Below are 26,935 nucleotides of genomic sequence, written 5' to 3'. Positions count from 1 at the left end.
TGTGCCCCTCTCTCTCCCTATTTTCTCCTCCTGTCCTCTCTTGTCTCTCAGTCATCTGTTGCTGGACCAGCACCCATCCTGGAACCGCTCTGCTTCCCTGGCTGTCGGTGCCATTTCCTGAGATTTTGGATCTGGTTCTCCATCCTGCTGGAGTTCAGCCTCATCTCCTGTCATTCTCTCTGAATGATGTCTTTATCCTTCTCCCTCCCCTCTGTGAATAATGTCTTTTCTCATCTCTTCTCCCTTGTACGTGAATGGTGTTATGTGAGTCTCCTCTGTGTGCATGTGTAGTCTATCCTCCTGCCAGGTCTCCATGTTCATGGAGGTCGTGTGGCTCAGGTCCTTTCTGGTGGCACCTGAAAGCTGCTTGGCTCCCTTTTCATCACATTCTTCATATATATTATGAATCCATTATAATTTTATTATCTTGTTCAATAATGTATTCTGTAATTTGTGTTCTATTCTGTACACACAACATCTATTGCTCATCCATCTGTCCTGAGAGAGGGATCCCTCCTCTGTTGCTCTTTCTGTGGTTTCTTCCATTTTTCCCCCCGTTAAGAGGGTTTCTTTAAAGGAGTTTTTCCTTATTCAAATCGAGGGTCTAAGAACAGAGGATGCTGTATTGCTGTACAGACTGTAAAGTCACCTGAGGCATTTGTAATTTGTGATAATGGGCTATACAAATAAAATTGACTTGACTTAACTGAACTTGACACAACATGGAGGATTTAACATCAACTGCTGAGAGTCGAAAATTAAAAAACACAAATGAGTCATACAAGTGTCAGACAGGCAGCCCTTCAGGGCAGAAATTTGGATACTCTGTGCTTCAGAGCAAGTTATCATCAAACAGTATGCTCCATTATGAGTTCCTCCAGGATACCAGATGTTCAATATCAATCCATACTTCAAAGGTTTTCTGAGAGAAGCCAGTTTGAGATAAGCTTCAAGCCAAGAATTACTTAAGCAGCAAAACTTTTGGGGGTGGGGGTGGGAGGGTGACGTGACCAAAATATTACCACTATGTCATGCAAAGAATCATCTCTACTGGTGCCCTAGGAAGTGGTAAATTAAAGGTAGTGTGAAATGAAAGGAAATTGTGCCATTTACAGATGCTACTTGGGATGCTAATGCTGGCAGCTGCATCAAAAAGTGATTTTTCCCCCGCAGGGAGCAAATTTAACATTAGGTCAAGTGTATCAAGGTGATACTAAAACGACTTATCAAAGAGATGACCCAGTGTCAACAACATTGCCCTGACTGAGGATGAATGCAACCAGTTCACTTGATTGTTTCCCTAAAGCACCACAGGCATCAAGACACATTTCACACCCCTGGTACCTGTACCTGCATTCTCAAACTTCATTACAATCTATAGTATTAATAATGTCTGCCAGTTGAGCCATACCTCCATAATGAGAAAAGTAAACCTTGTAGTGATATGAAAATTTAATCAAAACAAGGAATCTTAGCATCCTGGCAGTCGATTTTTGTAAAACTCAGCTTTTGACTACTGTAATAAAAAAATAAAAAAAAGTTTTGACTGGTTGTACCATGCACCATTAAAACATGAAAATACATATGATACAATAAGGTTCATATTTTGAGTCTAAATTCTCATACCTCCCTTTTAAAATGCAGCATTTTATACACCTCTTAAAATCTAAATCCCTTGACTTTTAAATCTACCAATAAAAACATTTGTACTGCATGAAGTCAACCTCAATTAGACTTTGACATCTCTGTTACAAATTGTTTTAAAAAAAAAAATCATCAGCCAGACACAATGTTAATCAAAACAACAAATCTCTGTATAAAACATCAGTACCAAGTCTGGGGAAACCCCGAGCTAAAGGTTGACGCTAGTCTGGCAGTGCTGTAATATGTTCAGGGATTAGACTGCCGTTTCATCCAAAATGAAAAGTAATTACTCAAAGCTTTATGACATAACTGGTATGCCATGGGATGTGTACAGTTATGCAATACCATTAAATCAAAAGCCTTAACAAGGATATGTCTTTAGATTTTACAGATATTGTGTTGTTCATGAAACAAAAGAAAAAACTGGTGAAATTAAAGTGTCAGTCTGTGAGCTGGCTGAGCCTTTATTAAGGAGTTAAAACACTGGCTGGTCTTCAAAAAACAACATTTTGATTAATATTAGTATAATATGAAAGGCCATGATGTTAACTGTCAGCGTATTGTCACTGCAAGCAACAGATACAGCTCATTTAAAGTGTGCCTTGAATGCAAAAACATTGCAAAGATGTATAACCTGGAGCTCTGGCCTGAAGGCTTTGTTGTGCAGCAATATTATGAACCACACAAGGCGGGAGTTACAGGATCTAGCACAGCTATTTCTACACTTGGTGAAATTGAGCCAATTGGTGCTATGATCTGCACTGACAACTTAAATTGTTGTATGCGTGTTGTATCTTAAAACTGTCGGGAGTTGCGTGTTGGGAACAGCACAGGAGACAAGGCCTGATGTATCGTTGTTGACAAATTGTTGTGACATTTTAGGTTTACAAGAAACTTTTTTTTACCTAAACAGGATTTGGGAGAATTGAACTCTTTTAATACCAATATCCATAGGGCTGGTGAATCCATGGCTGATCTTACTATGGGAATAGTGAGAGGAAGGATAGAAGGAGGTGTGGCTCAGTGATAATGGTCATCAGGTCTGAAGTTGATTGGTGTATCGCTGAACAGTTAAAGATTAATAACAAAGAGTTTATGAGGATGTATACTTGAATAGACTTGCTTTTATAAACTTCTTTATTCATGATAATCATTCCACAAGTGTTTACGTGGTTAGTGATATGAATGCTGACCTTTCAGATAGATGTTCACTGTTTGCTAAACATATGTTACAGTTCTGTGATGACAACAATCCTATATAATCCAGTCAACTGCTCTTACCTGCAGAAAGCTATTCTTATATAATTGAAGCCTGGCACACAACATCATTGCATTATCACTGTTGATGCCCACGCTATTCTACGATCAATGAAAATTTTGAATGAGACATCCATGTATGATCGTGTACCATTTGTTATGATTCTTGATGTTGATAGTCTTCCTGAGATGATTTATGAGGTTAAAAGTGCCTGTAAGGCAAAATTGGATTGGGCTAAGCTCACAAATGAGGATGTCTTGTCATACTATGGGGAAACCAATGTCCTCTTGAGTGATGTATATTTACCCAAGGGTGCAATTATGTGTTCTGATGTGTACTGTAATGAAATTTCCCACCATAAAGCCCTCTGTGCTATGTATGCTGGTACTGTGGGAGCTGTGTATGAGGCCTTTATATCAAACTTACTCTGATAAGGCACACAACATCAAGCCAGCTTGAAATAAGCATGTAGCTGCACATTGCGCAGAAGCTAGGGAGGCATACAAGGCTTGGGGTGTGGCAGGTGGGCCCAGAGACAGGCCTGTCCTGGATTGCAACACGCTCACCAATGCTAGGTAAAAATATGTGGTTCGTTATGTTTGCAAACACAAAGAAGTCATAAGAGCGAACTCAGTGGCTGAAAAGCTACTTTGTAACAATGTCATTGACTTTTGTAAGGAGCTGAGAGCTCTGAACAGGGCCAATACATTGCTACCAAGCACTATAGAGGGAGTTTCTGGAACCAATAATATAGTTGTGGAGGCAACATTATTCCGTTTTATTTAACTGTGCTAAAAGTGACCCCTACAAAGTGGGTAATATTTCCAACAGTGATACATTAGGAATCGCAACCAATGAGGTCTATCAAGCAATAACTCCGCAATATGATAATAAAGCAAGTGGTTCTGATCAAATCACTGCGGAGCACCTGAAGTTTGCAAGCCTAAAGGTTGCAGCTCTTCTTGCCATTTGTTTTACTGGCTTTATGACTCATGGACTGTTGCCAGACTCTATGTTGTCTGTTACTCTTGTGCCTGTCATCAAGGACAAAGCTGGCAAGGTTGGGAGACTGCATAGGCTAATTGCACTAGCCAGTGTGGTATGTGAAGTTGTGGAAAGGATTCTATTAGATCTTTTATGTGAATATATTGGTACCACAGACAAAGCAAGGTACTGGTTTGTGTATGTATGCCTTGAAAGAAGTAGCTGAAAAGTATAGAAGGCAAAATTCCTCTTCAATTCCTAATCAGCTTTATTGATGCCTCTAAGGCTTTTGACTGAGTTAATCACCAAAAGCTGTTTCTAAAATTGAGTCAAAGGGGCATGCCTGACAGCATGATAAGAATCCTGGCATACTGGTATGCCAACCAGAGTACGCAAGTCAAATGGGGCAATAGAGTCTCTGCTCCCTTTGGCGTTGGTAATGGAGTATGACGGGGGGGCTACTTTCACCAGCCCTCTTTAACATGTGCATGAATGATTTATCTGACCAACTAAAAGGCTGCAAAACTGACTGTATGATTGGTAACACCCTCATAAACCATCTTATGTATGCAGACAATCTAGCTATTCTTTTTCTAGCAGTGCTGGGTTTCAACAGCTCCTAAATATATGACCTGATTACAGGGTCAAACATGATGTCCAATACAATGCTAAAAAGAGTGTTGTCATGATATGTAGTGCAAAAGGGGATAAGGTCCTCAACTTCGCAGATTTTTATCCGTCAGGGCAAGTGCTATGTGTTTGTAATAATAAAAAAAATATCTGGGGCACATCATTACAGATCAAATGTCTGATGAGGATATCATGTATAGGCGGTGCCATATATTATATGCTCAAGCTAACATGATGGCAACAAAATTCTACATGTGTTCTGAACCATATTAAAATAAGTCTCTTTAGAGCATATTGCACTCCTCTCTATACTGACCCCTTGTGGGCCAAGTTTGCAAGCGTGCATAAGCGTCAGGTTGCCTATAATGAATGTACTTAGATATTACTTAAAAAAACCTATGTGGTGTAGTGGAGGTGACTTGTTTTGTAACGCAGGTGTCAACACTTCCCAGCCTCTACTGAGAAATCTGATGTACAAATGTATTTGTCGACTGAATGAGCGACTCAGACCGCCATTATCCTGCTGCTGTCAAATCCTAGTTTTATTGTTGTGTGATATCAATCACCCTTGTGGAAACATTGGTATAACTGTCTTTATTTATTGTATCTTGTTTGTGTTGTATGTTTTCCTAATGGACTCTGAGTCTGACTCTGTCAAAGTTGAACTGAAAGTGAACTGATATAATGAATGTTTTAATAGTGTGCAAGAAGTGGTATTTCACATTCATTTCATCAGGAAGGTCCTGTGAGGGCTGTACACAAAAACACAGTGAGCACGGATAAAAAAAAAAAAAAAATCACAGAAAATTGTTTACTTTTACTGATCCTGACTCTGATTGAATATGCCACAAGAGTAACAACTCATTAGTTTGCAATAAGGTCTTTTACTTGTGTGAATACAATTTAAAGAGCCTTACTGTAGGTCCATCGATACCAAAAGTACCTGGGATGTCTCTTAAAAAACGGTATAATGTTTCATATCATCAGGGTGTGTTACTCAGAAAATGCCTTAAATATCAACCAAGTCCTATTTTGGACAGCCTGTGTTCAGTCCACCAAGGCCCAAGTGGTGTTACGGTCCAACACTCCAGCCAGTCAGTCTGCACCAAGATGAGAAGTTTAGACACTCATCAGGGAGACTCAGCTGAGGGCATATTTAATGAAACTGGCATATCTGAGTACAGCATGTATAGATCTGAGAACACTATACTTAGTTTTTTTTTAGAGAAAATATATTCCACTGCGAAGTGACCCAGATAGTCAGAACACATCCTACCAACCCTGAGGCTCAGTAGCTCAAAGTGGAGGCTTTTACCAAGGCAATTCTCTAAGCCTGAGCCGCACGAAAACTGTATTAAAACTTTCATGGAGTCTTCTATCAATGAGAAGCTCAAGCATTAAGGCTCACACATCAGAAGCTTGGATATAGCTAAATGAGACCTTGACAAGTACTGAGAATACAGCAGGTTTGTAATTTGCAGTTTGTTTTTGCTTCCATACGGTGTATGATCAGTGGACAGGTGGAAAATCTGTGATCTGTATTAGAAATTATGCTAATAATAGGCATGAATAGTGCATTTAGACTGCTGTTCACAGAGAAATTCTCTAACTAATTGAATTAAAACATAAAAGATACTATCAGACTACCCCATGAATGTTCATTTTATCCATGAATCTAGTGAGATATCTTCCCGATAGACTACAAGCTCACTGTGCGAATGTACTGAGCATGATAAGACAGCATGATAAGACATCAAACTGTCAGGCCCTCCCTCCTTCCTTCCTGAGGTGAACAGTGCAGTCTCCCAGAGCTGGCCTTCATCTGCTTGATATCACAACATATTCATAATCCTCTACTGTGCTCAGTGTCCAATTATCTACGACAACATCTGCATGCCCAGTGGCTGGTCTGCTCCCTACTGACAGAGGAAACATAATCAACAGTAAAGGCATCACAGGCAACTGCAGAGACAAGAAGAGAGTAGGTAGGGGCATTTCAGTCCAAGATCAGAGCAGTGCAGCATAAATAGCAGCTGTAGATATAACCATCAACTTTGTCTTTCAAAAGGAATGAATATGAAGAGCCTCTGCAGAGGATAGCTTTCCTGTTTGTTTAAACAGGTTGAAAAATGATCAACTAACGCTCAAGCAAAGTATTAGTGCAATAAATGAAGTCAAGTATTGATCATTATTGTGGCATCAGTTGTCGTATTGAGGTCATCCAATTCCAGGCTTTAAGGATGGCAAAAAATAGGCTTCCAACTTCCAAGTCAGCGTAGACTAATTACATGAGGTACGGGAGTATGTGCTATGTTCCATTTTAAGAGCGTAGATCAGATCAATAGCTGGGCTGCAGCCTCTCAACTAAAGTCAATACTGTTTCCAAGATGAGATAAGAAATTTGTTCCTCTAAACGCAGCTTTCATCAAAAAAAATCTTCAGTTAAAAGAGGACTAAAAGAAAGTAAATGATTACACTGTGCTATCTTTCTTGGGACAGGGCTAATTATGAGCAGAAAATTACAAAACCCTTCCCCAAACTATCTGTTTCACTTATCAGACCTGATCTAAGATAACTTATTGTTAGTAAAAGCACATAAAAATTATTCTGTTGTTAGCTATTCCTAACAGTGCTGTTCTAGTCACTGCATGGAATATATTATCTGATATGGCAGGCAACAACAGAGTGCATTGGACATTCGAGAAGGGGAAATTCATGTACACCAGCACCTATTACTCTCTGTTTTGCAAACACTGTAAACATGAGGCTAAAAATTAAAATTATAAATCAACTGACGTGTGAAACAAATCATCTATGGCTAACTCAATGTTCACTGTCTTATTTTAGCCTGTTAACATGCTACATTTGCGAAAAGCACTAAACACAAAGTAAGCTGAGGTTGGTGACATTTTCATTAGTTTTGCAGATATTTGGCCTTTGGACAAGTTTAAATTTTGATCTGATGATGGTGTTGGATGAAAAGTCCAGTGATAAACAAATTCATTAGAATTTATCCTATAGGGATCTTGAATATGTGTAGCAGACTTCACAGAAATCCATCTAATCATTGTAAAATATGTCACTCGGCTCCAACCTGCTGGTGACACTACAGTAAATCAAGGGATCACCACAGTCAATATAAAAAATATAGTTTTATCGCTTTTCCTTAATTGGGTGCTGGATGCACTATTAATGGAATAACACCACACTGTCTTTAAATCTCCATTAAAATTCTGTGGTCCGTGTGTTGGCATCACTGCTTCAGTTAGAAAAATCACTGAGCTAATTCCTGTCATTTGAATTTATTCCATTGGCTCATGCTTGTGTAACTTCTACTTTTCCGCTGCCTGCTGCAAAAAGTGCAGACCACATTTCTCTTATTTGGGGCTTTAAAAGATGGAGTCATGCTTCTTGCTGAACATGATGTGACTGTGACTGGCGTCACTGTGGCTAAAGCACCTGGCCTGAGCATTGGAGCTGCTTTTGAGATTGTACACCACCTACAGTTTGAAACCATGCAGACATTCCTCTCAAAGGCCACTCCTGTGAGGTATGGTGGTTGGTCATAATCCACTACCATGCTGCGATCAAAAGGGACTGGATAGAACAATACCAGCCAAAGAATTATTTAGAGACAGCAGCATTTTGCATAGAAAAAAACAAGTGGATAACAAAAGGAATGAAGAGAGCGTTTTGACTCAGTTCCACTGTGCGTTAACACCATAACAGCAAAATGTGCTTTTGTTGCCCAAATCTGATTATTGTCCTTCACAACAGGGAGATGCTGTTATCATACAGCATATGAATATACCAATGAACAGGCAAGATCTCCATTGTTATTTCATCAAGCACAAACTATCTATTAAGTTACAGTGAAACATCAAAAGGTTAGGCATCTAAAGCTCAAAAATAGATTATTCTGCACATCTTGTGTAATACTAAAAATAGCTCTTAGTCCACAGAGACTCCTAAAGGAAATGTTGGGGTAGATGTAGAAAAAAAACAGCACTCAGAAAACAGTAACAGTCAAAGTCTGGGTGGAAAAGTAATATAAACCAAAAGTACATATATATATATATATACACACTATGCAATATTATGTACTTGTGGCAAGTGATGGAGATGACAGGACACCACATTAATCTCTGTCATCACATAAGAGACTGACGACAACATCAGCAGTAAGTGAGCAGTGAGGCATTCGCAGCCAACATGATCAAATCAGACAGAGACTGATTCATTCGGCAAATTCACACCAGGAAAATGCTAATTTAATAATGTTGCTACATCAGAACATCCTGTCCTGTTAAAGACCAGATTCGGGTCTCTGTGCAATTGCTCATCCTCTACAAAAAGAGAAGAATTCTGCTCCCAACCCATGAGATACAGTCTGACAACATGCCTCCTCCTGTCAAGCAGGCTGACAGCAGAATTCAGGATGTGTCAGCCAAGGAAAATAAATACTGCCACATCTGAAGAGAGCATGCCCTTCACTCGCCTCTGACAACGCTGGACTGTGAGATCAAAGGACCTCAAAACATGAAACTTAATAAATTTTTCTTTTAGCCAAGGGATGCACTGAATTTCTTTTCCACAACTAGACAGGGTATATACAGTTCTTTCAGGAACCAGTACTGTTTATGATGCATGTGGCGTGTGTGTTTTTTTTTTGTGTGTGTGCTGGCATTAACAAAGAATTAAGAAAAAAAATGTCATGTACCAGCAGAGGTCTGCTTGAACTTCTCGCTCTTCTTCTTCCTCCATTTCCAGGGCTTCAGGAGGCGTCCCAGAGTGGCAAACTTGCTCCGACGACGGATGGGTGGAGTGTGGGTGCCAGAGACCAAGGATTCAGAACGCATGGCGGCCAGCCTCTCTACCTCCTCAGCTGTAAGGGAACACACACACACACACACACACACACACACACAAAAACAGCAGGTCTAGTTTAGGTGATGATGCAGAGGAGGTGATATTCTGGTAATCACACAGATGAGCTAGCAGTGAATGCAGCAGACACTTTTGCTTACAAAGATCTAAGCAGCAAGAATCTGTGCCAAGTGGCCTCTTGAATTCCCCAGTAAGTGGATGAGGTTTGGAGAGGATAAACAAACCTGCATATCAGATAGCATTGCGCAAGGAGGCTAAACAGTTTGAGGCTGCATCACACTGAATGTTGCCAAAAAACACTTAACATACTGATAAGCATCTCATTAACGGGGGAATCTTTCTACTCTTCATCAAATATTCACAAGGCCCAGCCCTTTTACACTGTTACGTACCGTTGGACATCAAAAGCATTTTGTTCCAACACAGATGTCTAAATGAAAATAAACGCTGTAATACATGTTGTTTGAAATTTGTTCTATTCCAGGCTACAAGAAGCCCTGCTTAAAAAAAAAAAAAAACAGTAACAGCTGCCCATGTGATCAGACAACTAATTTTAAGGTCTCGGCTCTAAGAGGATGTTCATAAAAACTGGAATCAGACTCACTAGCATGTGAACAGCTCTCAAAAACTCTAAATTTTGTGAACAGTGTTAGCAGCAAATAAACTATCATGTGTTATTAGGAACAGATGTTGTGCCCCGCTCTTCAGTCTCCACACTTTAAAACTGACAGACATTTAAGTAGTCCATGTAGACCAAGAAACATTCTCTGCTGGTTTTCTGTTCTTGCAAAATGGCTGCATTCAGCTGTTTGAATACTTCAGTCACAGTATTCACATAAAACAACTTCATTTTCAACTAAAATTATAACAACTACCTACAGTGCCATACCAGTGTTTTAGATGTCTGAATGTAGCTTCTAGGCAGGCAACCACTGGTTTCCATTCATTCTCATACCATATGAAAATCAACTTAGAGAGACTTAATACTTGCTTGAGATGGGTAATACATCATGCCTGATTTTGCCATTGCCAGACATCAGGATATCTGACCCTGTAGGACTAACAATAAGCTAACTTTGACATCAATGAAAACAGTCATTTTCTACTCATCACCTCACTGAGACAGGTTCAAGTCTCTGCAGAGTGAATGGACATCAGTGGCTGCATTGATAGTAGGAAAATGTTTTTTTAAATATATGTTTGCACAGTACAAAAACACTGGTATGGTCCTTTAAGTATGCAAGCACACAACAAAAATATTTTTAGGTTTCCCCCCCCCCCCCCTGGGTCTGAGTAACAGACTAGAGTCTGGACATATGAAGTGACCTCTAGCCCAGTGTGTTGTGTTTGTTGTCAGTGTCACCACATTGCATCAGATGATCACCCATGACATGCTGTCAGGGAACGCACTGGTGGCTTATTTTAAAAATAATTACGTCACATTCGCATTCATGGTGTTTGCCAACATAGACATATCACTATGCAGGCCAGTCACCTCCCCAGGGCACTGAGACAACTTGATAAATAATGTGACAGTAATGCAGTGGAAATCAGTCCCACGGACCGTTACTTGAACGCTCCGGTGCCTGAGAGCCAACAATCTTAGCGATCCTGCCACTACATCATTTTATAAATAGCTCCGCAGTCAATGCTAACTGAATCCAGTAGAGATCCAAATTAGTTCATTAGAGGTCCAAACACTAGATAAAGACAGCAAGACAAAGAACTTAATCTAAGCCAAATAACATCCAAGATTGATGTGGGCAGAATGGCGAGGATGACACACTTTCAGTAACTGCAGTGAGAGAAAGACTCGCTTTACATTGTCAAACCCATCTTTGCAGGCAACATATACTCTACACAGTATTGATATAGGCTACATTAAATTTACAAAAGAAGCTTTACTGAATTATTTCCAAAAGGCAAAGTGATTTGTGGTTCTTTCTGTGAAAATAAACCCTCTGTATATTCTAAAATCTGTCCCCAAATACTGTGTTTAACGCCCCAATCATTTTTTTTTTTAACAGAACCATTTCCAGGCAGAAACACAGAATGTCTACAATTTAAGCGCATCATGATGTAATTAAGCACAATCTTGACAAAATCCTGGCAGTGGAGAAAAGAGCAGAAGAGTAAAAGGAATGATGAGAGGAGTGAATAAAACGCTGTGGCGTTATTAATGCAGGTGACCATTTTCATGACATCAGTCACTCACAAGCATTTCTATCCCACCTTCATTCTGTTGCACGTAACCTACATTCTCCACTACTGTAATACAAGCAACGGATGTGGCTGGTTTTAATTAAAAACACTTGTTTGCATACCAAGATGGCTGAGTGATGATGTAATGACACTGAACTGGAAATGGCTTTGTGCAAGCAGCCTGAACAGCTTCATGCCATTTAAATGACTTGTATCGGTTGATGAGTGTACATTTAAGAAAGACTTTACACACATATGAAGATTAATGTTTCAATTCGTTTTGTTTTATGTGATTTGAACCAACAAGTAGCAGCTCAAGTAAGAGCTCAGCCATATAAGAAGTTCTGATCCAGTCAGAGGCAGTTACCACAACAGCAGCAGTCAATCACTGTCGATTTGTGTTTTCATTTTAATACTAAAGATACACATCGACCCTCTTCAAATTATAACGACCATCATCACACAAGCAGCACACATCAAGGCACATTCAATGATGGAGCGCCTGATCTGGTTGTCAAACGCGCACAGGAGCCCAGAGGCATGGCCACCGCCACATAATGAGAGGAGTATATCCTGGATGGCAGTACCGCAGGGCTGTATGGGCGAAACCACACAAGGCTTGAAGCCTATACTCACCGTCCTGTGTGTCGTTCCCGCGGCTGCAATTGCTGCAAATGTGCTTGATCTCTTTCCCGATGTGACAGTGGATCGTAAAGGGCATGTTGTTGTTGTGGTGCGGATGGTTGCCGTGTCCTTTCTTGTTGCTCAGAGACATTATTTTGACCAGGCTGAACGCCTTTTTCTTAGGTTTCCCCACCGCCACGGGCGTGTTTTCTCTGCACTCTGTGGTTAACCATGTACCGTGCATGATGGTGGGCGCAGGATCCACCGTCGGGTAATTGACCGTCTTGAACATGGGGACGCGAAAAAAAGGAGCAGTGCGCGGTGTTACGACGGTGTGGGTTTAAATTAAAGGGCCAATCAATTGAGTCCTATCTGCCCTACAGTAGCGGCTTCCATCGACCCCTAATCATTTGCTCCTCTCTCGCCGTATTCCCACACCTTTACCTGAGATCCAAAATATGTGCAGGCTATACTTGGTTGCGCAATGCATAAAAAAAAGTCACTGCTGCTGAGAAAAAAAAAAAGCTCCGCTGCCAGATCCAAGTGAGCTAATAATAAAATAGAGAGTGAGTAGTGAATGGCAGTGCCTGCCTCTCCCTCCCAGAGCTGTACACTGCAGTCGATTGTGGCTAATCCACGATTAGTGGAGCTGAGCAGCGTGCGCCTGTGATTGGCTGCGCGGTGCGCTCCTCCAATAGGCCAGTGTGGCTGGAGGAAAAGTTGCCTACTGATAACAGGACTCTAAAAACTCTTTTAGCTGCTTAGGTTATATGATGAATCCATTCTGCATTTAGAGGACAGCAACAACTGCGACAGCAGCTAGTAATCACCATTACAATCACTTCTATTAATGAAATACGACAATATATCTTTATGTAACAGCACCTTTTGGTCCAAGCAACATATTTATGATTTATTCAGAGGAGCTAACAATGCATCTATATATTGAAATAATGTACTAATGAGCTGAGTCTCGGGTTAAGAGGTATTACAATATAGCTAAGCTTAAATGGGTAGAAGATCAGGAAGTAAATAAGAAGATGGTAAAACTTCAGAACAGAGACATAAGTTGGAAATGAAAGAAGAGGGTAAGAATACTGATGAGACCGTTACTCATTTGATTAAACTGATTTTCTTGGGCAGGTCATTACACAGCAGTGACTATAGCACAGCAAAGGGGACTGTACCAAAATGGAGCCATGTGGTCTCTTAACGCTATTGATTTGCCAACAATCATGAAGAGTTTTCAGTAGTTATGACACTTGCTGCAGCAGAGTCACTGCAAAATGAGATGATTGACTGTATCTACTGTAGCCATACTGAGCTGTAAAATTCCTGTTAGTTAAATTTACTGAACATTTGCATTGCAATGTAAAGCCTTAAAACCAGACCGACAAATTAAAACTACATTCTGTGAAATGTTTTATTTAAAATATTCAGTTTAGAGTTCTATAAGAGCAGATTAATCAAGACTGAGTTTCTTCTGAGTGTTTTTCCCCCTGTTTCTGTGCCTTTATCAAGGTATAGTAAGGGTTCAAGGGTTGTGCTCATTAAGCCATGCAAGACATGTACAGCACATATAACAACTGCAGGTCAGAAACAATGACCTTCTGGTAAGTCTCACATGCACATTACTTAACTTGACATTATCCACAGCTGACCACTGGACAGTAAATAAACCTTAACCCTCCTTAACAGGTACTCACCCACTCACTGATTACAAAGGATTTAAAGAGGTTTAGAAAGTTCGTTTTCAGTGTGTCGGACAACAGAGATGAATGCAAAAAAAATTACAACATCTATCTAATTTGGGCATAATAACAGAAAAGAGCTCAGAGAATTAAAATCAAAGAAAAGAGGCACAGCGAAGGGACCTTAATCAGTGATCAGGAAGCTCAATACTTCAAATGACAGAGCTCAGCCTGAAGAAATAGAGACACATTAAATATTCTTTCTATACATCATAAATTCCAAATAGCCACTCAGCTGATCCCCGGAGTTACTTTGCACATTTTGGGGTAATTGATAACATTAATAGACAGTTAATGAGGCGTTAATCATGGGAAAGATAACGGACCCCTCGGCATTTCCAATCACCTTTCCACAGAGCTGTGAATGGTCATGGGCTGGGGTGAGTATCTTTGATGTTCCTTCAATGAGCTGCAGCTTATTCCAGTGACATCAAAGCCCTCTCTGAAATGAGGGACACAGGCACTTGATTTACTCCCACCACGGTGCAATGCAGCAGTTGCTCTCAGTTGCCTCTTTTTGTTGCAAAGTTTCACTCTCTTGTGTTGATATGCGTTAAAGTTTTGGAAATTGGCAAGAAAGAGCTATTTCTATATAGGAAACGCCTTTCAACAAAGAGTCAGAGGATGAAGGAGAGAGAGAGAGCCTCTATCATTCATGAGGTAGATAATACTGCAGCAAAGTGTGACACTGTATGTGTTGGTATTTAGAGGCTTTAAACACTCAAAGAATGTGTTGCTGTCTTGCTGCGCCGCTGCTTTAATACACAAAGACAGTGATAACCTTCCCCTCTCTGTTTACCGCCATCAGTGAACATTTTTCTACCTATAGACCTTGAATTATCTTAAAACGTACACAGTGCTCTGTGCCAAGGCTAAATGCTGCTATTGGTTTCAAACTTGTATGGGTCCACATCTTGTAAAGCCTCAATTTCCTATTCGATAATTCGTACAAGAATCAGATAATTAAAGCTGCAAGACAGGTCATCTGCAAGGAAGAATGGTCACATGCAGCGATGTAGTTATATAAATACTGCAGGCAGTGGTTTAGCTCCTCAGCACATCATTTGGATTAATTAGTAACATAACAAGGAGTGAAAAGCTACAGCCTATAGCTTAATTAAAAAAAGACTTTAGGGGAGGAATTGTACTTGACGCTGTAACAGCAACTGACCACAGTTGCTGCCCTTTGTGAAGCTAAAAGCACTTATCCTCATCGAAAGCCAACCAATCACAATAACTGACTCCTTCAAATTTCTTGGCACACACATCAGTAATAACCTGAAATAGGATCTCAACGCTAACCATCAAATCAAAAAGCCCAACAGAGACACTACTTCCTGACACAACCTTAAAAAGTACAGAGTCAGGAAAAGGTCTACTGGTCCAATTTTACACAGTCATAATCCAGAGCATCCTGTCACTATCAATTACTGTCTGGTACAGAAACACATCTAAGCACACAATAAAGGAAACGGATAGAATTATCACCAGAGCATCAAAGATCATAGGTTGTAAACTCCCCAGACTGGACTCCATATACACACAATGTACCATCTCACAAGTTATCAAGATCACAGATGACCCTCTCCACCCAGCTTACCATCTGTTCCAGTATCTCCCCTCTGGCAGGGGGTACAGGTCACTAGGAGGCAGGACAGAACGCCTTAAACGGAGCTTCTTCTCCAAAGCCGTACAGTTGATGAAAACACAAAAGTTGGTCTGACTGTGTTGTATGGTATGTGGGACTGTGTCAACCACTGTATGTTTCTTCTTTTGTACTTATGTCCTTCATGTTTGCACTGTTGTTATATTTGATGTATTGTTGCAGCTATTCTATCTGTACTGAGATTAATTCCATCAGCCTAGCAATGCAGTAATAAAAAGAAACTTGAACTTGAGCTGCAACCTATAAACTTTTTACAGCCACTTTTCAAATCGACAGAGGATACGTGTTTGATAATTCAAGGATTTTTTTGTGGTGTATCACTTAAAAATGTATTTATTCCCACTCACTCACTGTCTCACGGCCATTATCTGTCTCACTTTTCATATTATATTAAAATTTTATTATATTTTAAAGCAAATTTTAATTTGATATTGCACTTATTACATTGGACTTAAAGAGATACTGAATTTACTATAAGCCCATTATTGCCTATTAAATTGCAACAATTTTCATTTTCTTTTTGTAACTCTGTAAGTTTTATAAAGAGGAAAAAACAATAAAAACAAAATGAAAAACATAAAAAAAAAAAACATTCACAGAAACAATTTTTAAATGTAAATACATTTTTATCTTTGCCATTTCCCACAGGTGGCTGCTATAGCTTGTCCTGCTGTACTTGGAAACACATATTTTATGGTTTCTCAGATTTTACTTCTGTGAATTTTTCATTGTTTTCATTAAGAACTTGTGTTAGGTCAGAGACTGTTGCTGATATGGACATAAAGGCCCACTGAGAGATCATGTAAAATTTGGCTGTACAATTAAACTACACAAGTAAACTTAAACTGACAGCAGAATTTCTGTGCTGAAATTGTTGCTGTTGACCCCTTTGGATCCTTTCTGAAATTCCAATCTTTGAAGAACTAAAACATAATAACAAACCAATTTTAAATACAAGAATCAAATCACTTAAGGTAAGACCCAGTCAGATATAATTTACAAATGGCTTTCACCCCTGTCCTGACCACAGATTTAATGAAATCCCACCTGCTTCATTCTTCCTGCCTTAGAAGAGATGAATTTGATTAGATTTATTAGAGAGTTTGTGTGTTGTGTGAGTCTATTTCAGAGGCAAAGGTGACGTCAGTATAAAATACTTGGATCCGTGATGGTCTTCAAAAACTAAGTATGCTTTCCGGTGGTTGATGACATACCTGACACTTGTCACAACCTGTCACAATAAACTTGAAGCGACATATAAGCTCACCCAAAGCCGTAAAGACTTCCTAATCCTCTCTGACTCACACCTGATGGAAATGTTTTCTCACACTGCTGTTGCTGTGAAGCTTTGGTAAATTCTAGTAGTTAACTCTTATGTGCCACTAAAAAGAAGGGAAAACATGGTTTATTCTACACTTATTAGAATACTGCACATTTTGATTTTTAAAATTTTTTTTTTGAATGGCATTTTACTTGAAAGTGCAGATTTTTCCATTTCTTATGATCTAGTTCGAACTGGTTTCCATGGTTGTGATGCAGGTTTTAGGCTAAACAATCAACTTCCGACCAAGCAGCCTGTCACTACAAATCTGCTGTTCCCTCTCTCGCTGTATCTCTCTGTCTCTACCCATCTGTCATTCTCTCTCTGCATTATTATGTCTTACTCGCTCATAGCTGCACACACACACACACACACACACACACACACACACACACACACACACACAGTACTGCATTTCTTTTGACACAATCTGAAAGGGAATTAATAAGATGGTAAAAGTGTGGCACTTTGCCTTTTCCACTCTTCTAATTTGCTGTAGGGAAATGTGAATAGTTATGTAATTATAATCTGTAAGGAAATGATTCCTCACATTTTTTTTTATGAGTCCTTGGCTGCACCTTCAACACTAAGCTCAATCAGCTTGTAACATGATTATGTAAAGTCCAAGGACTGCAACACCTCAGGAGTGGAAAAAAGATGCCTTCATTTAAAAAAAAAAAAAAAAAAAAATCAAACGTAAACACAGAGGAAGAGAGAGTCAAATTGGAGAGGAATGTAAGTATTATTCTGATCAACCACTGAAGCCAACAGAAATGTTCCTGAAGTATTGTGCATCCTGGCAGGGATTGCGGTAAGACGCTTGCAACTACTCTTACAGAGAATGTAAACAAATGACTGCTGCCCCTGTGTCAATATGTTTTCTTGAACATATTGAATGAAACATAAAATCTTTGAAACAATTTAACAGGTGGTAACACAGCGTGCAGTATCAGCTGGTAACCTGATATTTTGTATGATATGTATGTATGATATGATTTCATAAAAATAAGTGGAGTGATTTTACATTGTGGTTTAACAGTTTCACTTGTTTCTAATGGAAAACAACCCGTGTCATCATTTGTTGGCATGTAGAGGATCTCTTACACTGGAATTACTGCACTAATAATTATCACTATGGATTGCTATACTATCTTCTTATATTTATCATATTGTTCTTATACTATAATATTTTATTCCGCTGTATTCTGTTATCTCATATTTATTATTTTTAGTATATGTGCTGCATAGTAATATGCATATTAACAAGTGTATAAACATGTATATCACATACTAATTTTCATATATGTTGTTCACATTACATGTTTTTCATATTATCTTATTATATAATGCTTGATTATATTAATTATACATACTGTACATACTGATGAACATATATTGTACATATACAGTACTTTCAAACTATAGTATATCAAATTTGTAACTTTGTTCCAATTATCAGAAAACAATATCAATAACTGATGCAGTTTTGCACACACATTATTCTCCTGGTCTATTTCTTGTGCTGCTCGCCTTGCCGGGGATAAAAGTAAAGTTTTATCTTATCTTGAGTAATAACGAGCATATACTGTAATAACACTGTTATTATGCAAACACTGTTTTGTTATATTATATACTGTCATGACATTTTTCACAGTAATTAAATCACGAATTGCTGCAAAAGTCATTAAAATAATACAAAAACAATTGTGGGTGTGCCTGATGTCACACATAAGCACACATGTATATACATATAATATAATATATATATAATATATGGATAATTATTCATATATTATAGGTAGGACACATGCACACTGCACTTTACATACATACTGTACATACATACACTCATATTTTTTATACTTTTTATTGTTTATACTCTTATCTATTACTATTCTAAATATGTATATTTTTTGTTCCTTACTGCAATGTCGAGGAGCAGAAACCGAAGATTTTTACTCTCTTATACTTGTGTAATGAGATTTAACAATAAAGAACTTGAAACTCGCTGCAGTGCCACAGTTGACACTCAGCCCATGTAACACTCATTACAATGCTGCCATCTAGTGGGGACAGATGCGCATTTCAGAACACACTGAATAATAATGCATTCACGGGCTCCTCGGATGGTCCCGTTTCCCGAGTTGTGAAGTATTTCTTCTGACTTCGGTGTGTACATAAGTCTTAATATGGAAACAACATGGACACCACAGAAAATGTGTTGTATTTTGTCCCATACTTGTTGGTGTACCAATATATTCCACAAAAAACACGAATATATTGCTTTACCTGATTTGTTATCAGGGTTAATTCTAATAAATAACTTCTCTAACTAATCTTGGTCACTCTATGTGGACAGCAACTAACTATTACAACCTAAGTTACAAAATTATATACGGGCAAAAAATGGATATGCAATACATGAATTAGTATAATGTGTCTTGCCATAAACCAAACATTTACTTTCTTCCGTCATGTTTCTGCGTATATGACGTCAACTCTCGCCAAGTCGTGTGTCAAAATTTTCGCCAACTTTCCGAGTTGTTGTACCGTCTTGAGGGGGCGTTCACGTTAAGTCATTTTTACGATTATTCCGACAGCACATGAACGCCACATAAATGATAAGCATTTGATCAATTGTAACTTCTCTATTATGTGGCTCTTTTGTTATAATGGTGAGTTCCTATTATTAACTAAGTATTTTGTGCTTTAGAAAGGGAGAATATTATGAAAACGGCACGTTACGACAAAGAAAACCTGTTCATGTGCCTCTGCGTTGCACGTTTGGACGTAATGACGTAATGCGTATTCTTCCCAATGGGTCGCTCGGATGTGGTTACCATATTCCACAGGCAGATGTTTTCCAAAGGCTGCGATGTTATTAACGAACAGCCACCTTCGTAGCTAAAATTATTTTGTCCGTAACGCCAGAATGAGCAACATATTAACGGACCATGGTGAGTGTGAAAGTTAACCTCCATTTAGTCCGCATTTACCCTGACGCTAAATGAAAATATAGCGTTAGAAAGTCATGTTTTAGGGTAACTTCAAAGACTAGTGTTACACGGAAGTTGTGCAAAATAACATAAGACATGTGTCTGTCCGTTCATTCTAGGCGTTAATAACTCACTGTAGCTGCCCCTATAGCTGAACTTTACAGTTCTAACATTTGTTCCCCAGGTTCCCTCCCTCTTTCCTCTCTCCGTCTTATCGTCCCCCCTCTGCAGCTTGTGTCTGCAGCTCTGTGGGAAATAGTGAAGCAGAAAGCTGTGATGTACTATGGTCTGCTGGAGGAGTTCGTCACCACAGTGCTGGAAACTGTCCCTGAGCTGCTCAACGACGCAGAGAGAGTCCAACTAGTCATGGGCCTACGTGCAATGGTAAGAGGAAGAAGTGCCAGATGTGTTGATTATTACTAACTCGTCATCTACCATCTATGATAATTAACAAATCTAAATAAAGTAATAGCCTACATGCAGAGAAAGGTTGTCCCAGGTGATGATGAATATTAACTTATCTAGAAATTCTTCTTATCTCTTGAAAGTTGATCTCAGGTACAAAATAGCTTTGTCCATTCTACATGTTATTGCCACTGATTGTTGTTGTGCAGTAGGGCTGTAATTACAGATTATTTTATTATTAATAAATCATTTAGTTTATAAAATGACAAAAGCTAGTGTATTACATTTATTCCACCTATATATACAGTACCAGTCAAATGCTTGGACACACCTTACCATTCATTTGAATGAGAAAGTGTGTCCAAACTTTTGACTGGTACTGTTACTCTGTATTCATAATGTGGTAAGTGACTCTTCATTGTTTGACCTAGTTGGCTTTTCATTAATTGCAGTGTGTATTTGTTAATTGATGTTTGGCTTTTCATTATCATTTATGGATATTTATTATTTGATGGTTGGATTTTACATTTAATTACTGTGAATAGATTTAAACATTTATTATTTGTTGTGATAATTTGCTATTTGAATAGTTTTCGAGAGTTTTAATCCTTAGATTTGATGATTCATTGCTGTAATCTGACATATAAAAAGCTCCCATACTCTTCAAATGTTTTGCTTTGTTCAACCAACACTTCAAAAAGCCAAGATATTCTGTTTACAATGATAGTAAACAGAAAAGCAACAAATCCTCACACTAGAGAAGCTGGAACCAGAGAATGTTTGACATTTTTGTGTAATGACTTAAACAACTAAATAATGGCACAAAGAATACATAAAGCTCAAGCTTCGGCTGGCAGTCATTCTGAGTTTCAGTGTGTTCCAATCTTGACGCTGTGCTACATGAGGAAAAGCTCTTTTTTCTGCATCAAACGGCTCCCCTCCTTGTTTCCTTTGTAAATCAAAATGTGATCGCTTAAAACTGTGCAAGTTAGCATTTATGCAGATTGCATTAAAACAGATGACAGGAGGAAGATCTATTGATTGTTATGAACCACTTAAGTTGCTACCATGTTATTACATTTACATGAATTTACATATATCAGCACATAACCAGGAAACTTACAGTAACTGGAGTGACATTCCAACTGAATGTCACTATGCAGCCAGTGTTGCTCACAGATGCCTGAGCAGAGCAAATTTTGACTGAACAGATCATTTGGTTAAAGGATAATTCCTGTAATTGACAAACCATGCAATTCCCTGAATGATGAGAGTGTAAGTGCCTAACACTTGACCTCACTGTGCGGATACTGGTCATCTGATCATAGCTCATATATAATAATAAGTTTTGAGGTGATGACCTACAGTATGGCACTCAGAGTCACTCCTCCACATGTGACTTTGTTGAGAAAATATAGGTCTTCAGTCATTTTTAAAAAATCTCTTGATACACCAACAGGTGGTGCTAGAGTTGTGCCGCAATGATGACTTTGCAAGCCCACAAGCCATCCAGCCTCATTTGACTAGAATAAACACCTACATTACAAAGCAGGAAAAAGAGGTAGGTGCCCTTGTTGAATATCAATTACTCTATGTGTCATTTGCATTTACTTATGTTTATTTGCATTTTTAAGGCTTCCAGCTCTGAGATTAAGGCATCTGTGACAAACTTCGTGAAGCTTGTGCACACTCTAGTGGATGATCAGTGCCAGAGGGATATCTTTTACCAGGTGAGTTGGTTGGCACTAGATGTTTATTAGTTTAAACAGTGAATTACTCAGTGAAGCAAATCAAAATGTATAATGAAGCATTTTGATTTTAATTGGAGTTGGTTACATTTTTAGTGTTTGGATGACGGGCTTAAATGTAACCCTCAAGATGTGTAGTGGCAGCAGTGACCTAAAGGTTAGTCTGAGAGGAGGCCTGTAACTGCAAGATAAATCTGGGTAGGGAAAGGGCACAGAGATGAACAAGGCCCTTAACCCCTGCTGCTCCAGTGGTGCTGCTCAGTGGCCAGCAGATCAGACTGTGGTAGCACTGCAGCTTGCAGGTGTGAATGTGTGTAACTGTGAGTTTCAGAACCTTCCTGCAAAACAAGAACTGAGTACTCAGTGAAATTTCCCTGAATAGATAAAAAGTTGTTGTTTTTTTTTTTTTTAAAAAAGTAGCATCAAAGGTCTTCCAGTACTTTGTGAAATAATGAAGACATTTCTCTTTGTTCTTTAGAAAATCTTTCCAACAGTGTTTGGCCCAAAATATGATTCAGCCCTACAGGCTCTAATGAGAAAATTCCTCGTCAGTCTGCAGAAGCTGCTACCTGTTCCAAACCTTGAACAAGTGGGTACTTGACGTACAACAATCCTGGGACAAATTTAGTGAACAAAATAGATATTTTAACATTTATCACAGATGTGGTTTGACAACTGCTCTTGTTAAATGTTCTACTTGTTAGCAGTATTTTTATGTTAGCCCAGAAACAATTGAATGTTCATGTTGTTATTCAATCCCACTCATCCTGTATAGAGCATGTTAATTGTCACTTTATACTCATCTAAAATGCTCTACATACAAGTGGAAAATTCAGTAATGTACTGTAGTACTGCGTTGGAGAATGGCAAGAAACCTACTTATAACCTACTTGTAAAACCTTGTGTGGAATTACTTTTATAATTGATTTGAGATATCCAGTGGGTATTAATGTTTCCAATCTCATTAACTTATGAAGCCATCATATCTAAATACTGAATATATTTGTGGTTACTGGAGGGAAAAGCTACTTTCTACATTTCATAAAATATATTAAGATCCATCATCAAGCTGATTTAACTCTGGTCATATACAACTCACAGCTAAATGAAATAAGTTCCCTTCTCAGGGAGCTATCGATAGACATTCTAGGAAATGTACAAAAGCATTAACTGATTGAAAAGCACACAGGGAAATTTGAAATACATCACAACATAACATAACTGAAATGCAGGAATGAAGTGTTGATTTGAATGTTCTGTCATAGCTGTAGATTAATTTGAACTGTTTTGTTCCTTGACCTAGACTTCCCTTTGGCTCAGTCTCTCCCCTTCCATCCTGAAAGAGTGTGTGGAGTTCATGAATGAACCTGAGCCTCTGAATACACTTATTGAGCATCACAAACATCATGGGCATGAAGTTTCACAAGGTAGTACTTTATGGGAATTGTGACTCAACTTCTGATTGTGTTATTTATCTTTCATCAGTTTCAGATACTGAAAATGTTTCTGTTTTTTTTGGCATTTCTTTTCCAGCTCTGTCTTCCCCTGCTGATGATTGCATCCTTTCCAGCCTGTCCTATCACCTACCGAAGGTGGACAATGATGAAGGAGACCCTGGATCTAGTCTGGAGTCTAAAGAGGACGAGAAAGAAAACTTAGAGGAGATAAATTCAGAAAGGACAAGGATTGTGGAGAGCAATGGACAGCAACGTGTTGATCAGGCTGAAGATCAAGGAGCCTCTGTTGAAGTAATACTTCCTTTTGATGAAAGTGAGTCTAATGACAATGGCTTAGACAAAAAGTGGTATCACCACCTGAAAACCTGCAGCAGGACATCCTCAAAAACCTTCAAGTGTCTTGTTTGTGGCCAGGATTTTGCTTCTGTTAGCAAACTGAAGAGGCACAAGATAACTCAAAATGGATGCTTGATGAACAGATTGGGTGAGTCAGAGTCTACTTGCCAAAGTAGTTTTTTTGAGAGGATTAGTTTGCCTCCTAAACCAAAGACTAGTACTGAAACTAATATTTCTACAAGTGAGAATGACCCTCTGTTGTTGGAGAGTGCCACATCAAATAACCCACCAATTATGAATAGTCCTCCAGCCTTCGAGAAGTCAAATGACAACTGTAGTCTTGTTTGTCCTGGTTGTGGCAAGGTTTTCACTTACCCAAAGAATTTTGACAAACACCAGAAGATTTGTGTGGTCGCCAGTAATCAGAAGACTCAGACAGACCTACAGTTGTCCACAAGCTCATCTCATCACTCCAAACCAAACCCTTTTGAGAAGACCAAAGTGTCTTTCCCTAGTGAAACTGACACTGGGCCTTCAGAAGTTGTACTGCAGGAATCAGTATCTTCTGCCTCATCAGAAGACCAAGTGTGTAAAAGAAGCAGCCGCATCAAAACATGCGCTGTATGTGGGCACATTTTCACTTGTTCCGCTGACTTAACAAAGCACATGAGATGCCACACTGAACAGAGTTCTTACCTTTGTTTTTATTGTGGAGAAGACTTTGAGAGTTATGAAGACTGTAAGACACACCATGAAAGTAAATGCAAGCTGTCAAACCAACATCTACAGGTGAATGACTCAAGAAACACAAATAAAATGAATCAGGAGAATTTAGTTGTTACAAGCGGTATATCTCAGATTCCGACAGCCTCAGAAGCACTCGCCAGCCCTGAGGCTATACCGGCTATACCTTCTATGCCAGCTTGTAAATCGCCTCTGACATGTCAGGAATGTGGTCAGGGTTTTACTTATTACAAAAGTTTTGAGAAGCACCAAAGCAAATGTTCCAAAAGAACTCCTCGAAGAAAAAAGCGAACAAACAGTAACCATTTTGTCATCAGTGGGTGTAATTTCCGGTCAGCTGACATCACCAACGAAATCAGTGCTGAGACAAGCTCTGAAACAAAGGAATGTGAAACTGCAAAATCTGCCAGCAGCAAAGATCGCAACATGAAGTGCACCATGTGCGAGAAGAACTTTTCAGAAATTGTCCTCATGAAAAGACATTATTCCAAGTCGCATAAAGTCAGAGGTTCATATCCCTGTCCTTTATGCAAGAGAAAATTTGTGAGGTTGTGCGAATTGGTTCGACATCAGCAGAACAAAAAATTATATCAGTGCACTGCCTGTAACAAATGTTACACAAAGCCAGGACTATTGAACCACCATGAAAAGGTTCACACTGCGAGTGTAACACCACGCGTTTGTGAAACATGCGGGAGAAGCTTCAAATCTCTTGCTTATCTGATTCTGCACCAGAGCAAGCATAAAGAGCGGCAACCTAGTGTTTGCTCCTACTGTGGAAAACAGTTCAGAACAAAGGACTGCCTGAGAGCACATATGGTGAGGCACACAGGTGGTTACCCATGTCCGGTGTGCGGGAAGAAATTCTATCAAAAAACATACCTTAAATGGCATCTGTACAAGCACACGGGGCAAGAGCCATACCTGTGTGACACGTGTGGGAAAGGTTGGCCAAATGCAGCCCAGCTCAAGCTTCACATGATCCAACATACTGAAGAGAGGCCGTTCAAGTGCGAAGACTGCGGTGCGTGTTACAAGAGAGGATCTCATTTGGTGGCTCACCATAGATCCAAGCATAGCCGATTGCGGCCGTTCGTTTGTGAGGTTTGCAGCAAAGCCTTTCGGTTAAACAATGAGTTGAAAAAACACATGATGGTTCACACGGGGGAACGGCCATTCCCATGTCCAAGATGTGGCAAAACATTTACAAGAAAATCTCGCCTTAGAGAACACAGAGAAAAAGCATGTCTGTGACTCCACACTGTTTGTGGAGTTGTATGTAGAATAATACAGTCCACCACTAAAGTACATACATGTACAATACATGTTTTGTCTTTAACAGTATTTCAATATTGTTTATATACTGAAAGGTATGTAAATAAACTACAACACTGTCTGGTACTGTGAATGATTTTCATTCACTGAGAATAAAAAAATGGTCTTGTAATACAGAGTGCGTCTTTTTTTTAAATTGGCTCGACAAGGTTTCTCTAAGGGCTACAAAAAGCTTGAGGCTGTGCAATAGAAGAAGAAGGAAGCAGACTCACAATTTGGGGATTTTTTGGATGAATTCAATCCAAATAAATAGCGCAGAAAGAGTTGTTGGAACAAGCGGTAACACATACACCCACAGGGCTATGTAACGTTGAAACATCTGTAGGGAAGTGCCTAAATAAACCCAGGAAATGCCTAGCAAGTGATTTTCTTGATTAACTTTTGTTTGAACCTTTTACATACAGAGTAGTGCTGAGACAGTTAATCAACAGAAAATTAATAGGAACTACTTTTATAATTCATTCTTTTGTTTTTTCAAGCAAAAATGGTGTTCATTCTCTGGTGGATTTGCTGCTCTTCATTGCTTTATATGGTTATGAATTTAATGTTTGGGCTTTTAGACAGCTGGTCGGACAAAACCAGCAGATGTCCCCTTTGTGATGGCCTTTTCACAATTTTCTGACGTATTACAGGCCTATTGATAAACTGCTTAATCAAGAAAATAATTTCAGATTTATTTATAATGGAATTAATCATCATTTCCATCCCTACACGTAACAGAAAACCTGAAAAAGAACTTCAAGGGATGTAAATAATGTGATTAAAGAGATTCAAGTTTTTGAAATAGGCTCAGCAAGGTTCAGTGTTTCATTTCTTCTGAAATTTCAGACTGCATACAACTGTCTACCAATGCCAGAAGCTAGCACATTATAGCTGTAAGCTAACTTGTTCTGCAGCTACAGATCCTTTACTTAGCTAAACCACAATGTAAAAAACATTCCATTCCA

General features: G+C 39.0%; 2 protein-coding genes across 5 annotated transcripts in view; one reads left to right on the top strand and one right to left on the bottom strand.

The window, feature by feature from the left end:
• The window catches only part of LOC137194260 (phosphatase and actin regulator 1-like), a 53,510-nt gene that overhangs the window by 17,428 nt on the left and 9,147 nt on the right, over positions 1-26,935 (bottom strand). Inside the window, exons 1-2 of one of the 2 annotated variants that reach the window (XM_067605987.1) lie at positions 12,242-12,859; positions 9,237-9,401 (exon numbers count right to left, since the gene is read on the bottom strand). In XM_067605987.1, the coding sequence (XP_067462088.1) occupies positions 9,237-9,401; positions 12,242-12,521 (445 nt within the window). In that variant the 5' untranslated portion in view covers positions 12,522-12,859. Of the gene's footprint in view, positions 1-9,236; positions 9,402-12,241; positions 12,860-26,935 lie in introns of those variants that run through there. The other variant, XM_067605988.1, reaches the window with a different exon arrangement.
• LOC137194257 (zinc finger protein 665-like) lies at positions 19,771-25,946 on the top strand. Of its 3 annotated transcripts, none has more exons than XM_067605982.1 (7): positions 19,771-19,924; positions 20,195-20,347; positions 21,828-21,929; positions 22,003-22,098; positions 22,595-22,705; positions 23,420-23,543; positions 23,650-25,946. In XM_067605982.1, the coding sequence occupies exons 1-7, from the start codon at positions 19,922-19,924 to the stop codon at positions 25,905-25,907; spliced, it is 2,847 nt and encodes a 948-aa protein (XP_067462083.1). In that variant the 5' UTR covers positions 19,771-19,921; the 3' UTR covers positions 25,908-25,946. The 3 variants fall into 3 exon arrangements, with proteins under 3 accessions (XP_067462083.1, XP_067462082.1, XP_067462084.1); XM_067605981.1 differs by having other exon boundaries at positions 19,772-19,924; positions 20,148-20,347; XM_067605983.1 differs by lacking the exons at positions 19,771-19,924; positions 20,195-20,347 and adding an exon at positions 22,213-22,273 and having other exon boundaries at positions 21,830-21,929.

Source organism: Thunnus thynnus, chromosome 12 (assembly GCF_963924715.1).
Source record: "Thunnus thynnus chromosome 12, fThuThy2.1, whole genome shotgun sequence".
Lineage (NCBI taxonomy): Eukaryota > Metazoa > Chordata > Actinopteri > Scombriformes > Scombridae > Thunnus > Thunnus thynnus.
The sequence above is the reverse complement of the archived record's forward strand: the minus strand, read 5'-3'. Positions and strand labels throughout refer to the sequence as shown.

Coding starts and splice junctions, on each gene's coding strand:
- LOC137194257 (XM_067605981.1), top strand. CDS start 19,900: ATGAGCAACATATTAACGGACCATG. Junction 20,348..21,827: donor TCATGGGCCTACGTGCAATG/GTAAGAGGAAGA, acceptor ATACACCAACAG/GTGGTGCTAGAGTTGTGCCG. Junction 22,706..23,419: donor CTGTTCCAAACCTTGAACAA/GTGGGTACTTGA, acceptor TCCTTGACCTAG/ACTTCCCTTTGGCTCAGTCT.